Raw genomic sequence first — 16,550 nt, 5'->3', positions numbered from 1 at the left:
AATTTGCAGGTTGCACAATTCTCCTGCATATTGATGCTGTCTGCCATGTCCCCATGGTGTTAGTATTAACTGTTTTGTTTTTTTCCCACTGCCTGCTTATTTTGTATTTGCATTTTTAGCTTTTTGCTGTTCCATCTCCCCCGCCCCTCCACACTACTTCAGTGTTTTTGTCCTTTTTTACTGTTCTACGTGTAATTTGTTAAATATTACGTGTATTATTCATATTGAGGCATATATTGTTATGATACTGTACTGGCTGTTTCAGTCAGATTAGGTTTTATTTCAACTGCTGCAAGTTTTGTAATGATACAATTTAATTGTATGAAGTGTTCTTACATGCTAGATAATTCCTGAGTGACCGTGTCTTTATATGTATATTCGGTACTGTCTGATTCTTTAAAAATCTTAATAAACAGATTTAGAAAAAATGAATAAGGGCAAAAGTATTATTTAGTGTAACTCAAATTTACCACTAGAGGGCAATCATTATGCATGAAACCATCTGCAGTTCAAAGGCTGGCCACAAAATGGCACTGAAATAATACATAAGGATAAAAGTATTATATATTGTAACTCAAATTTACCACTGGATGGCAGTCATTACATAAGCAGCTATCTGCAGTTCACAGACTGACCAAAAGATGGCAGTGAGAGAATACATAATGTTAAGGGTAAAATTATCATATAGTGTAACTGTTAAATTTACCACTGCAGTTCAAACACAAAAATTAGGTAATATAATCTTGCACCAATCCTGTTCTAGAAATATGGATCCATGTCTATAACTTCATAATGACTTCTGTAAGTATGTAGCTTAGATCTCAATGGGAATGATATGTAACAGACTAATGTTAAATCTTTAATTACACCTCGTGCAGAAAAATGGAATTGGTGAAAATCCCACTAAGGTTATGGGGGTACACGTCACCAAAAAATGGTCACCCACAGATGTCATAGGACCACATTCCACCCCAGATAAACACTGCTGTGAATTTATACAGAAAAGGAGATGCTCACATTAATGCTTACATCAAATGAATGTGTAATATTCATATAAAGGTTTCTTTTAGCTGTATACCAGCAGAGATATTCTCCTAAATGGCACAATCACACCATACATGTACGAGATGATAGGTGATGCTCACTCTATAGCTTACATAAAGTCAGCTGCTGCAGGCATATAAATGTTTCTTTTAATTCATACAAATTCACAGAATCACCTGAGACTCATACGAATAAAAATAAACAGATTGATGGAAATCAGGATCAACCATGACAAATATGGACCCTGGGTATTTCTGTAGCTGGAAATGATCTGGACCCATTGGTAATAGAAGGTATAGCAAGCCCTAGTTATTCCATCTGCAATTGAAAGGCTGGCCACAAGATGGCACTGAATGATAAAAATTATAAAGATAAAAGTATTGTATATTGTAACTCAAATTTACCACTGGAGGGCAGTCGTTAATAAGCAGCCATCTGCAGTGCACAGACTGACCACATGGTGGCAGTGAGAATACATAATGATAAGGATAAAAGTATTATATAGTGTAACTTTCAAATTTACCACTGGAGGGCAGTCATTATATATGAAACCATCTACAGTTCACAGGCTGACCACAAGATAAGTGTAATTTTTTTCGACTGTATACAGATGTGTCCTTACTTGTATTTGCTGCAGTCACGCCAAAAGACCCTTCTCGGTGCGCCTGGTCCCATGAAACACTGCTAGCGTCGGGTGTCTCTTTTGAGTTTTTTTTTTTCTTGCAGAAAATGCGTGACTAGGATGCACACGGAGACTGTGATGATTAATGATATGTGACACTTTTGTATATCTGTGTGCGACTGTCTTTCAATCAGCATACGAAGTGCTATAATGCAACGGAATTCTCAATCACACACAGATATACAAGTGTAATATATCAAATTAATCAGCACAGTCTCCTGGTGCGTCCTAGTTGCATCACATTGCGACTAAGGCCCGTATTCAATCAGAAGCGAAAAGTCAGTTGTCGGACTTTTCACCCTCATCGCTGGATTCATGTGCGAAAAAGTATTGCGCTTGGCCGTGTATCCCTGTATTCAATTGTAAATGTGCGAAAACGGGACCCGGCGAAAATGAAATCAACGAAAAGTTCTGTCAGTTTTGGGGAAATCAGGCTGACACCCCCCTAAAGATGCTCTGACATGGGGGTTCACTATGTTTAGCCCCGAATAGATCTGCTAAAGGTATTTGGGGTTTTTAAATGTTCTCAGAAGGTTCTATTTAGCGTCTTTCAGCAAGTGGTGAAGAATAGCATTTTGCTACTTTTTTGGGGAGAAAATAAGTATTCCCATCAAATTTGGGGTACATGAAAAAGGGTGCAAGCATATTTTAAAATGTCTAAAGTCAAGCATTAAAAAGCGCCCAAAACGCACCTTCAGCAAGCACCTGCAATCCAAAATACACCTCCCACATATTTGCAGACCCCCCCAAAGGCTATTTTGCTAGTTTTGATTTTGTACCCCCACTTTGTTTTTTTTCACCCATTTTTTTCTAAGTGCTTTTTTTGGGGTGTCCTTTGTGTTTTTTTTTTTGCATTTTATGACGCAGTTAGCATCACGGGGGGTGTCCAAAGGGTGCAGGGTGGTTGCCGCAAATTTGCACCCCAAAACCCCAATTCTGCACTTTTTTGCGCCGGGTATTAGATGCATTTTATTTATTTTTTTAAAATGCACAACGCTAGCAGAGTTGCACAGGACCTGACTGCTCACTCACGCCAGGCTTATCGCGCTCCATGGCGTATTAAAGCTAGATGAGCAAGGACATATCTGCACATTAACTTTTAAATTTACCAGAGGAGCAGTCATCACATATGAAACCATCTGCAGTTCACAGGCTGGCCACAGGATGGCGCTGATGGAATACATAATAAGGATAAAAGTGTATACTGTAATATTGTAACTTTCAAATTTACTACTGGAGGGCAGTCATTACATATGAAACCATCTGCAGTTCACAGATAGACCACAAGATGGCAGTGAGAAAATTCATAGTGATAAGGATACAAATATTATATAGTGTAACTCACAAACTGACCACTGGAGGGCAGTCTTAATTTATATAATTAGCTGCAATTCTCAGACTGACCACAAGATGTCAGAGCGAAATTTCAAAACGATATGAAAGTATTATATTTTGTTATTCTCAAACTTCCCTTCAGCACCTGCATTGTCTGACCACAAGATGGCAGTGGGAGAGAATGATCCTGGTAAAGTATTATGAAATGTTATTCTCATACAAACCACTGGAGGGCAGCACTAGCATATAGTAATCGCCTGCAGCGCTCAGTCTGGATGACGGTTTCGACAGAGAAGGCTGATTCTGCAATGCATTTTGGGAGTTGAAGTTCGAACTTCCTACCAAAGCTGAGAGATTCTTAAAGCTCTGGACTGCAATTCCCATAATGCCTCACGGCTGCCCTCACCGTGGCACTATCCAACCCAAGACTCAAGGGAAGATGATGATTGAGGCTTGGAACGCAGTAGAAGCCGGAAGTAGTGTGTGTAACATCTTTTCCGGGTGAGAGGGGAGGGGGAGGAGGAAACAGGAGACTTTAATGTGACTGTAATAATAGGTAGTACAGGTTGAGCAGTCTCTGGTGTACATTATTGTAGTTGCCATGAAGCAGACCCTGCTCTGTTGTTATAGTACAGGTGGAGCAGTGTCTGGTGTACTTTATTATAGTTAACATGAAACAGACCCTGCTCAGTTATTATTAGTACAGGTGGAGCAGATTCCTATGACCTCTTTTGCAGGTCTCGCATACTCTAGTGACCTATCCTGTTAAATACAGGTGGAGCAGACTCTAGTGTCCTGTCCTCTTATAATACAGGTGTAGCAGACTATAGTGTCGCTTCCTTTTATAAAATAGGTGGAGCATACTCTGGTGTCCTGTTATTGTGTGTTAGGTTCTTATAAGGTGTGAGGATGTCACTGTCTATTTCTCCATGGAGGAGTGGGAGTATATAGAAGGACACAGGGGTCTGTACAAGGACGTGATGATGGAGAATCACCGGCCCCTCACATCACTGGGTAAGAGGAGACTGTCATGTACTGTAATGGGGAGAGCAGCTATGGGGCCACCTATATACACATCATCTGATAATCACATATATACAGTGTAATCAGTCACTGTGTGTCTCCTACAGATGGAGCCAGTAACAGGAATACCCCAGAGAGATGTCCCCGTCCTCTTTATTCACAGGATGATACAGAGGAGAATCACAGTGTCCTACAGGGGGATCAGGTAGGTGGAAACACCAATATATCAGTGACTTCTTATTGTATGATCTGTAGTGAAGCTGTAGCAATGTAACATCCTGGAATTTCTTTTATTAAATCTGACATTATCAAATGTTATTTTCATTGTTTCTGAATTAGTTGGGGTTAAATCTTGATTGATATAACGTTACAGTATAGGAAATTATTTGAATATCGGCTGAATATTATACATAATATACCTGTAGTGTTTATACATAAATTAAATGTCTCTCTGAGTGACAGCCTGGCAGATTTGCTGTACAGAAGCATTATGCAGATTGGGTCATTCATACACAGGGCAGTGATGTCACAGCAACTCAGTGTGAGCTCTGTGACCTTTATCAGCTTCCATCAGGACACTGACAATGTGGGAGGAGCTGCAGGTGTCTGTATAGGGGGAAAGGTGATACCTGTGTAATAGAGCTACAGTGTAATGTCAGGGTATCACTGAGCTGTGTATTCTGCCTTCCCTTTCCATTATGTATCATCACTTGTTATTCCCTCCAGCATAATGCATGTGCTTATAATACAGATTTATTTCACTGTTACTAATGTATAAGGGACACACAGCAAATCTGATATATGGTCTGATCAGGAAGGTATAATATAACAGCCATAAAGGGGTTTCTCATTTCATTAAATCAGACATTATTCAATTCTTATTTATTGTTGTGGTATTTAGGGTGATTACCTGACTGATTTTAAACTAGAAGATATAAAGGAGGAAGAAGAGACGTATGTGATGGGTGATCATCAGTGTAAGGAGGAGGAAATCCCTACAGCTATCAGCACAGGTGAGTAATAATCACTAAGTACAGAAAAGTCACATATTCTCCTTGTTCTGTCACTACAACAGTCAGGAGCCATTATGCTATTATGCTCCTGCTCTCCCCCTCACATCATGTCACTGTGTGTTACCAGCCCAGAGATCTGACCAGTCTCCTACCCACACTCTCTGGTGTATCTCATACATCAGGAGTCATCAGCCCCTATTGTACTCCTGCTCTCCTCCCTCACATCATGTCACTGTGTGTTACCAGCCCAGAGATCTGACCAGTCTCCTCCCCACACTCTCTGGTGTATCTCATACATCAGAAGCTATCAGCCCCTATTATACTCCTGCTCTCCTCCTCACATCATGTCACTGTGTGTTACCAGCCCAGAGATCTGACCAGTCTCCTCCCCACACTATCTGGTGTATCTCATACATCAGGAGCCATCAGCCCCTATTATACTCCTGCTCTCCCCCTCACATCATGTCACTGTGTGTTACCAGCCCAGAGATCTGACCAGTCTCCTCCTCACACTCTCTGGTGTATCTCATACATCAGGAGCCATCAGCCCCTATTATACTCCTGCTCTCCCACTCACATCATGTCACTTTGTGTTGCCAGCCCAGAGATCTGACCAGTCTCCTTCCCACACTCTCTGGTGTATCTCATACATCAGGATCTGTCAGCCCCTATTATACTCCTGCTCTCCCCCTCACATCATGTCACTGTGTGTTACCAGCCCAGAGACCTGACCAGTCTCCTCCCCACACTCTCTGTCTCTGGTGTGTCATCCTGCATCCATGGCCCTGATGGCCATGACACACAACTGAAGGGCGGGGATGCCTATGGTGATAGCGGCATGGCAGCCACCACAAAAAGGACTGACGAGTGGTCAGCGGGAGAACAGAGCAGAGACTGTGTGCATCTTCCTAACCGGTTACCAATACCCCCCTCTCAGATCTACAGCTTGATAGCAGATCTGTGGCCCAAATCCAGATGGCCAGAACTTCCTGCCCTCAGAGTTGAAGCGGAGACCTACAGATGTGTCCTGATACATCTAGCCTCAATGCTCCATGCAGTGCGACTTGCCCGGTGTGACACCAGGTCCTGTGCTACTCTGTGTTTCCTCCAGGTTCCATAAAATCACACATGTAGAAATAAACATAAAGAACAGCGCACAACTGTCCTGGTGCATTAAACTGTATCATTTTGTCAGACTAAAATGTGATCACTGATATAATGCAATATAGCCTTGAGAAAGATCGCTGTGATTGAAACGTGTTGACTGTGTGAGCTGTTTCCTTTAGATCCACAATATTAGTACAATACCCAACTGAGATCAGTTACCAGACCGGAGCAGAGGATGTGGATCCATTTTTATTGTATCGGTGATCACAGTTTAGTCTGACAATTAAAATGATTAAGTTTAATACACCAGGACAGCGGTACGTTGCTCATGCTGTTTATCTCTACATATGTGGTTTTATGGAACCTGGAGGAAACGCATGAAGATATCAGACTGGATCTAGATGTATTCCAAGAGTCGTCCTAGAAAAACGCGCCAGTTCAGGATTATATGTGATATGCTGATTCCTCGCTTACTCTCTGTAAGTATAATACCTGGAGGGTTGCTAGTATTCCAGCAGAGATACACTCAGGAGGTTTTGCAAAGTTGAGCACAAGTTGTACGTAATTGCATCCGCAATTGTTCTCAATGAAAGCAATGTGTTTTATTCTCCAGTTTGTGGAGTTGTACGCATCTCTGTGGCTGGACCGCCCTTATCCGTACGCTTGGTTTATAGTCGTTATCAATGTCAGTGTGCACATACAATAGCCGTATTCTTGGTGCAAAATATCCATCGGATAACGCGTTTCAGGGCCACCTAGATACACATCATCTGATACTCACATATATACAGTGTAATCAGTCACTGTGTGTCTCCTACAGATGGGGCCAGTAACAGGAATACCCCAGAGAGATGTCCCCGTCCTCCTTATTCCCAGGATGATACAGAGGAGAATCACAGTGTCCCACAGGAGGATCATGTAGGTGGAAACACCAATATATCACTGACTTCTCATTGTATGGTCTGTAGTGAGGCTGTATCCGTGATATAATCTGACTTTCTTTTATTTAATCTCAGTGTATAAATCTGACATTATTGAGGGTTACTTTTATTGTTTTGTGGGTTCATTTGTGTTGAGTCCTGATTATTAATAATACTAAGTAAGTAATAGAGGAAGATAACTGAATACCGGCTAGATACTAGCTGTCATCCCATCCTGCCCGCTGCGGGTATATAAATGGGAGTGGTGGCCTAATGTGGGGTACACACTGCAGCGACAGATCGGCCGACCGACTGATGAATTTGGTAAGTAGGCATCTGTGCATGCACACTTAACAATCGGCCGATCGATATATCTGGCCAGAGGAAGCTGACGTTAATTTTGCTGCTTCCTGTGGCCAGAATATGGGTCAGTCGTGTGTACACACCCACAGATGCATTGGAAACTACATTGGTCGTTGGCTGTACGAATGATAGTTTATACTGTGTGTACCCAGAATTAGTTTATCCACATTGGCTCTCTGTGGCCTCGCGGTGAGAGTTGGGGAGGCCAGAGACTTAGCTCCTGTCACCTGTTAGTAATTTTCCTGTCTTTCCCTCCAGCACAACACACATGTATATAATAAAGATTTATTTCCCTGTGTTACTAATGGATAGAGACCCAGCACAACTGTATTATGGTCTGATCAGGAAGGTATAAAGTCATGAAGGGGTTAATCTCACGTCATTCCATCGGACTGTTAGGAGACCGGGGTGTAACCAACACCGTTAGTGTTCTCCCCGGGCTGTTTTCTGCGGGCGCATCGCCCGGCAGAAACAGCCTACCGCCCGCCACTTTCCCCCCCCGACCCCTGCTGTGGAACGCTGGCCTCTGAAGTGACTGGAGGCTAAAGAAGCCTCCGATCGCTTCAGAGGCCAGCGTTCGCAGTGATGCACAGCGCGGGTGACGTCCTGATGTCACCCGCGACGTGAGGACCCTGCCCCACGCGCCTGCTGGAGCGTGTTAGATCCAGTCAGAGCGAGGCAGCGAAAGCCCGAGTGGCGATCAAGTTTAGGTAAGTTCTGGGCTGGGACCAGTCTGGGGGCACTGCCTAAGGGTCACTATTTATGCCAAGGGGGCACTGCCTAAGGGGCACTATTTAAGCCTGGGGGCACTGCATAAGGGGCCAGCCTGAGGACACTGCATAAGGGACACCATTTAAGCCTGGGGGCACTGCATAAGGTACATTATTTAAGTCTAGGAACACTACATAGGGGCACTACTTCAGCATGGGGGCACTGCATAAGGGACACTATTTAAGTCTGGGGGCACTGCATAAGGGGCCAGCCTGGGGGCACTGCATAAGGGGCCAGCCTGGGGACACTGCATAAGGGACACTATTTAAGTCTGGGGCACTACTTCAGCCTGGGGGCACTGCATAAGGGCAATGCATAAAGGGGAAAACTAGAGGGGGCACTGTATAAAGGGCACAAATACAGGGGGCACTGCATCTGGGGATAACTACAGGGGGCACTGCATAATGGGAACTTTTGACTGAACGCCAGTGGGGGAGCAGCCTGAGACGTGTCGGGCTGGATTGGTAAGGGAGATACCCCTTTTCCCGGTGCAAGCATAATTGCGAAGGCCCCCACCCGGCTACTTCTTGATGTCACCCGGCTGGGAAAAAATTCTGGGGAGAACACTGACCCTGGCGATACCTCCACCCAGCTGCGTGGCCATGATAGCCTCTTCTGCTGTAAAGAGGTCCCGGTCCCTTAGGGGTTATGTAGGTCACTCAGGAAGGGCCGCTGGGTACAATACAATGTGTATTTATGTAGATACAAGTTACACTCCACATCTGTACATCACACGTTACCAAGTGCCAGGTGAGTTACCGGGAATAAGGACCCAGGTATCACCTGCTAACAGGCAGGATAGCGCAGAACAAGTGCCATGCACAGTGCACAGCCCAAGGATAAATCCACAGGTTTTCCCAGCAAAACAATTCTTAGTTAGGGGAGAATCCTTCCATAAGTGGTACAGCAGTTCTGATTGGGAGACAGTACCAGGCACCATCCCCAGGCGTTCTGCTCCAGGATATCCCCTGCTGTGTCCAGCTCACAGATCTCTACTAGGACCCTGAGTATAACACAGGATGGTAACACAGAGGGCAGTGGGACTGTAATGTACTCTGTGCCTGTTTTCTCTCACTGCATTGTGAGGTCACCCATGAGGGGCTTTATCAGTCTAGTGCTTGTGATTCCTCATTGGGACTTCTGGTGACCTATAAGACTGTGCTTTCTCCACTCAGCACCCACCTGGCAACAACAATGTGTCTTATTACTGATATACACTACAGAGGGACATCGCACAGTAATAACACTTCCCAGGTGCCATGGTCAGAATGGACTTAACCTGCATTTAGGACATGACCGATGCCTGGATCTCATCACACGCACTTTGTGTTATTTTATCGTTTTGTTGTATTTAGGGGGAACACCTGACTGATTTTAAAGTAGAAGATATAAAAGAGGAAGAAGAGACGTATGTGAGGGGTGATCAGCAGTGTAAGGAGGAGGAAATCCCTACAGCTATCGGCACAGGTGAGTAATAATCACTAAGTACAGAACAGTCACATATTCTCCTTGTTCTGTCACTACAGCCATCTCTTATCCTACACCCTCCTCTGTCACTACAGCAATCTCTTATCCTACACCCTCCTCTGTCACTACAGCCATCTCTTATCCTACACCCTCCTCTGTCACTACAGCAATCTCTTATCCTACACCCTCCTCTGTCACTACAGCAATCTTTTATCCTACACCCTCCTCTGTCACTACAGCACTCTCTTATCCTACACCCTCTTCTGTCACTACAGCAATCTCTTATCCTACACCCTCCTCTGTCACTACAGCCATCTCTTATCCTACACCCTCCTCTGTCACTACAGCCATCTCTTATCCTACACCCTCCTCTGTCACTACAGCAATCTCTTATCCTACACCCTCCTCTGTCACTACAGCAATCTTTTATCCTACACCCTCCTCTGTCACTACAGCACTCTCTTATCCTACACCCTCCTCTGTCACTACAGCAATCTCTTATCCTACACCCTCCTCTGTCACTACAGCACTCTCTTATCCTACACCCTCCTCTGTCACTACAGCAATCTCTTATCCTACACCCTCCTCTGTCACTACAGCCATCTCTTATCCTACATCCTCTGTCACTACAGCAATCTCTTATCCTACACCCTCCTCTGTCACTACAGCCATCTCTTATCCTACATCCTCTGTCACTACAGCAATCTCTTATCCTACACCCTCCTCTGTCACTACAGCCATCTCTTATCCTACACCCTCCTCTGTCACTACAGCAATCTCTTATCCTACACCCTCCTCTGTCACTACAGCAATCTCTTATCCTACACCCTCCTCTGTCACTACAGCACTCTCTTATCCTACACCCTCCTCTGTCACTACAGCAATCTCTTATCCTACACCCTCCTCTGTCACTACAGCCATCTCTTATCCTACACCCTCCTCTGTCACTACAGCCATCTCTTATCCTACACCCTCCTCTGTCACTACAGCAATCTCTTATCCTACACCCTCCTCTGTCACTACAGCAATCTCTTATCCTACACCCTCCTCTGTCACTACAACAATCTCTTATCCTACACCCTCCTCTGTCACTACAGCAATCTCTTATCCTACACCCTCCTCTGTCACTACAGCAATCTCTTATCCTACACCCTCCTCTGTCACTACAGCAATCTCTTATCCTACACCCTCCTCTGTCACTACAGCCATCTCTTATCCTACACCCTCCTCTGTCACTACAGCAATCTCTTATCCTACACCCTCCTCTGTCACTACAGCACTCTCTTATCCTACACCTTCCTCTGTCACTACAGCGCTCTCTTATCCTACACCCTCCTCTGTCACTAATGTAGAAGCAAACTCTCTAGGATTCAACAAGCCTTACAGGGAGGTATATCCAGCCTTGGAGAGAGAGAAAGTGCAGAGAGATAAGGTACCAAAAAAAATCAGATTCTGTCATTTTTCAAGCACAGCCTGTAACATGAGAGTTAGAAGCTGATTGGTTAGTACTTTATCTTTCCAATGCTTGATACATCTCCCCTAGTTAAAGTGGAGAAGTTGCCCCTCAGCGACAAATTAGATTCTAGCTATCAATTATCTAGCATAGTCTGTACAATGACAACTGAAACCTGGTTGCTATGGGCAACATCTCTCCTATGGCACTATTTAATTGTTTTATCGCACCCAATCTCCCGGGGCAATATTCAATTGATTATCGCGTCCAAATGGGTCACTTTTCGTGCATTTCAGCTCGCCACCCCCGGGAAGTGCGAGCTGAAGTTCTGGTGCCGGCAGCTGTTCACGCCTGCCAGGAGCAACAATTGAATAGCTCCATCGGTCATGAAGGGGCGACAGCTGCCGGCGACAACAATTGAATAGCGCCCCAAGATTTGATACATCTCCCCCTGTGTCCTATTTAGTGACTACTCCCCGGCCAGTGTTACTCCTACACCCTAAACCTCCTCATGACAAACATCAGCAAATACATGTCTGTGTCTAGTGTGATCACTACTTACCATAACATGTAACATAAGGCAAACAGCAGTGTTACACCGTAGCATGTAATAGGACCTAGTTACTCTCTGACTTCCTCAGTCACAAACCGAGGGCCTGGATACAGTATGGATCGCTATTTCATTAGCGCACACAGACGGACGATTGTTGCGTAATGCGCATGCGTATGCATCGCTCTGCTCGTGTGTGAGTTAGCATTGCGATTGCTCCGCGATCACTCACGGAGTGCCAGAGCCATCGCAGAGTGAGTGACTTCAGTGCAGCGTTTGGGGGGTGGTGATAGGGGAGTGGTCGGATAAAATCAGGCGTTGCTTGGGTGTGCATAAATTAGCCACTGCAATGGCATACGCAGCTTGAGTGCTCACTGCGTGCTACGAGGCTAGCAATTTCTAAGTAAGGTCAGAGCTGCTGTAAATCTGCGGGAGGGGCCGATGTTCCTCATGTTCCGGATGTATACGGAGGATTTCAAGGTAATACGGATGTGCAAGTGCAGTAGTGGTTGTCTCTATGCTGGCTCTGCTACGCCATTGCGATTGCAGTCATTAGCATATTTTCGCAGCAGACTGTGCGTAATCGCAGCTGCGATTGGAGTAGCGATCCGTAGTGAATCAAGCCCTGAGACGTGACAATGATGAGGTCACTGACTGTATGGAGATGTCGGGGTACAGCAATGCACGTCTTATTATAGTAACACAGTATGGTATAGTGCTGCAGAGATGCTAATTCACATATATTTATTTTGTTCCCAGCAGATGGACACAACAGCAGGAATAACTCAGGGAGACATCTCATATTATCTCCAGATTGTGACCTAGATGATAACTTCTCACAGGATTCTCCAGGAGAAAACCCCATAACCCCAAGTATAAACCCTGCTAATCATGAGGAGTGTTCCCCTGATGATCCCAGTATTGTTACACACAGCTCAGAACATACAGATGATAAACCGTTTTCATGTTCTGAGTGTGGGAAAAGTTTTAAAAAGCAGCTGAGTCTTTCTCTACATCAGAAGAGAGTTCACACAGCTGAGAGGCCTTTTCTGTGTTCTGAGTGTGGTAAAGGTTTTACCCTGAAAGGAGATCTCAATAAACATAAGAGAACTCACACCAGTGAGAAGCCATTTTTATGTTTTGAATGTGGGAAAGGTTTTATATACCAGTCAGCACTCGATGCACATCAGAGAGTTCACACAGGTGAGAAGCAATTTTCCTGTTCTGAATGTGGGAAATGTTTTGTATGTCAGGGAACACTTGATGAACATCAGAGAACTCACACAGGCGAGAGGCCTTTTCCGTGTTCTGAGTGTGGGAAATGTTTTACAAAGAAAGGAGATCTTAATAAACATAAGAGAGTTCACACAGGTGAGAGGCCATTTCTATGTTCTGAATGTGGGAAATGTTTTATACAACAGTCAGCACTTGCTGCACATAAGAGAACTCACACAGGTGAGAGGCCATATTTATGTCGTGAATGTGGGAAATGTTTTATAAACCAGTCAGCACTTGCTACACATAAGAGAATTCACACAGGTGAGAAGCCATATTCATGCTCTGAATGTAGGAAATGTTTCACAAAGAAAAGCGATCTTAATAACCATAAGAGAACTCACACAGGTGAGAAGCCATTTCCTTGTTCTGAATGTGGGAAATGTTTTGCACGGCAGAGAACACTTGATGACCATCAGAGAACTCACACAGGTGAGAGGCCATTTCCTTGTACTGAATGTGGGAAATGTTTTGCACGGCAGGGAACACTTGTTAAACATCAGAGAAGTCACACCGGTGAGAAACCATTTCCATGTTCTGAGTGTGGGAAATGTTATAAACATAAATCAGCTCTTTTTAGTTATCAGAAACGTTACACAGGAGAAAAACAATGTATATGAGCATCTAAAAATGTAGAAATTGCATTGGTATATGTAGTACTAAAATTCTTTTTAACATTTTTACAAGCATAAATACAATCTTAGTCTAGATTTCATGCTTAATGAAGGGTAAATTACATTAGCATTTTCACATTATTTACTAATATATCACAATTTAATTCAAATCCCCATGTTAGTGAGTGTCACCAACATAAGGCTGCAGTATATTCCCCATGTAAAAGCTTTCAGTTTCCTTATTCTATTAGATTTTGGCCATTTTGCACAATAACACACAAAAGACCACTTGCCCTAATATAGGGTCCTAACTAATCTGTCATCTTGACAATTTGCTGGGGATGTACTATGGGAAGTGGGAAACTATTACATCATGTGATCACATGGCTGTAATTGTCGGTGTGAGATGGGTCATGTAATGAGATCACCAGTAATGTGCAGGGTCAGGAGATGGAGATTATTTGGCAGTGAGGTCATCTGCAGGGACCAGGCTAATAACACTGAGCAACACCCAGAGGATAATTCAAGATTTGGTAATGAGCCACATAAAATACCAGCTCAGAGAGTATGGTATCAAGTTAGAGAACAAAAGCCTGCACTTTGCTGTCTGACATCCATGTGGCGTAGTGATACACAGAATGGAAGTTGCTCAAATAAATGTATTGTTCCATCACAGTTGTATGTGAGCAACGGGTTAATCTAGACAAGATGCTTACACCCTACATGATAATAGTAATGCAGAGATCTCAGTTGCATACATTTGCAAACACATGGTAAAGCCCCCAGCCATGGCAAGGCTTCTTTGCTCTAGTGGCCCTACACTACATGATAATAGTGCCACTTTGGGTCATACAATTATGTATTTCTAAATTGAGAGCTTTAACTTTTTTTTTGCCTATGATTACAGAGGAGAGAGTTTTATTTATTAAGATAACAGGTGGATACTATATGATTATAAAATACCTTTGGACTGATAAATCAATCAGTGACACATTAATGTACAACTCTGCAAAGCATATATATAGAATCCTTTTTTTGTTTTCCAACGTAATAGCGGATACCATTCATGAATTATTCCTGGAGTTATTAGACTGCCTAATTTGTATAGGTATCCGCTTTGTATACAGTTGACGTTTGCAATATAGTAACATCTAAACACTGTTGTATCTCTTCCCGAGGTAACTAGTAGTTTTTATTGTTGTACTATGTGTAATCTAGGTGACTAACTACTGTTAATTATCCACAGATCACTAACTCATATTAGTTTACACAGTGCTCGAAGTGGTAATTTAGAGGTGGGGGTATGGAGATTGAATCTCCCCCCCCCCCTATAGGCCCCTGCTTCTATATCACTCCATTGTACTTCTAACCCCCCACCCACACACACACACACTTCTCCCTGCCTGCTCCCCTCTCTCACACCCTGCCCTTACTGATTCCCTCTCTCTTTCACCCCCTACAATAGCTAGCCTGCCTCTGTCTGCCCCCTGCCCCACTCTCTATTCCCTCTCTCACACCCTCCCCTCTCTCTAATTCTCTCTTACCTGCGCTGCTGGAGTGGAGCCACCGGGATCCTCGGTTCTTCCCTGCAGTTTATCTGGCTCCGCTGCGAGCCAATGAGAAGCTGCCATTTGGCAGCTTTTCATTGGCTGGCGGCTGCGAGCCCTGCGATTGACTGGCGGCCGCGAGCCCCGGGATGAAGTGGGGCCGGGATGTGGCGGTATGTCATACCGCCGTATACCGCCCCACTTCGACCACTGAGTTTACATTAAAATAATAGAAGACGACTTAGAGGCACACAGATGATAATAGCAGTTTTTTTCATTCACATTTTCTTTATCCTGTACACATTCTCTATACTGCTTTTTAACCATAATTTTGTTGCATGTTCTGATGATTTACTGGTGTTACTTAAACTAATAAAAGTAAAATTTTATATTTGTGCACCCATTACAGACTTCTTTTCTTTCTTCTCTTGAAAATTAACATTGGAACCTCACCGTCATCGGGTAAACCGGCATCGACCTTTGAAACCAAACCATTGATGGTTCCAATGAAACACCATTCATTTCCAGTCATTACCATATAGCTAACCAAAGATTTTGGAAATGGTAACATGTGCCCCGCCACCAGAGGGAGTAGTTGCTAGTATAGAGTCACTGTATAAGTCTGGTTACTGGTTGCAGCCTATGAGGAGTTGAAGGGTATCTAGCCACCCTTCCAAAGGGAACAGGGAAAATAGGATCTCCTTGGCGCTATAGAACTGGAAAGAATAAGAAAACAGTTTACACTGTCAAAGTGAGATATCCTTAAAAATATTAGAAAAACCTATTTTATTTTTTTTATAGTGTAAACCATATAGATCAATGGATGGCTCATTTTGTTCTTATAGTGTTAATCTGTATCAAGTTCAGTCAGTCTCCAAAACGATCTTTGCATTAATAAAGTAAGCAGTGAAGTAGTCGCCCAGGTTATAGACCCGGGGGTGACTAGAGTTAGGGATCCTGGACCTGTGAGTTCACTAAAAGAACTGTATTGCTGTTTGGAAGATTCTGTGCACCAACCTGTAACATCTTGCATGTGAAACTGTCATATCCTGTATATATGCCTGTGTTGATAAACAATAAAGCTTATGTTGAATATTACCTTGTCTATGTGATTCTTGTCACATTTGGTGCCCAAACAAGGACCTTGGTGGATACTACGCAGCAAGAGCCTGGATACAGGGACAAAATCCACCCACAGCGGCAGTGAGACGCATTGCAGGATGCTACCCGCTGCGCAGTGGCTTGGTGTGTCTGAGTTGCATTACTAGCAGCTGGGTAGGTGAGTGTGGCAGGCCAGCCATAAAACAGCAGTTCACAGTGATAATCTGTCCATGTGTATATGCAAATTGTGCACAATATAAAACTGCTTAATTCCTTTGTATGTGG

The 16,550-nt window shown here is 43.8% G+C and overlaps 1 protein-coding gene across 1 annotated transcript in view; it reads left to right on the top strand.

The window, feature by feature from the left end:
• Positions 1–16,221, top strand: part of LOC148500790 (uncharacterized) — a 44,711-nt gene extending 28,490 nt beyond the window's left edge. Inside the window, exons 9-14 of the mRNA XM_088451432.1 lie at positions 3,952–4,075; positions 4,192–4,289; positions 4,986–5,097; positions 7,025–7,122; positions 9,614–9,725; positions 12,488–16,221. Coding sequence (XP_088307558.1) covers positions 3,952–4,075; positions 4,192–4,289; positions 4,986–5,097; positions 7,025–7,122; positions 9,614–9,725; positions 12,488–13,623 — 1,680 coding nt within the window. The 3' untranslated portion in view covers positions 13,624–16,221. The remainder of the gene's footprint in view (positions 1–3,951; positions 4,076–4,191; positions 4,290–4,985; positions 5,098–7,024; positions 7,123–9,613; positions 9,726–12,487) is intronic.
• Positions 16,222–16,550: the final 329 nt, after the last annotated feature.

Source organism: Taudactylus pleione, unplaced genomic scaffold (assembly GCF_031769625.1).
Source record: "Taudactylus pleione unplaced genomic scaffold, aTauple2 ptg000547l, whole genome shotgun sequence".
NCBI classification, from domain to species: domain Eukaryota; kingdom Metazoa; phylum Chordata; class Amphibia; order Anura; family Myobatrachidae; genus Taudactylus; species Taudactylus pleione.
The sequence above is the reverse complement of the archived record's forward strand: the minus strand, read 5'-3'. Positions and strand labels throughout refer to the sequence as shown.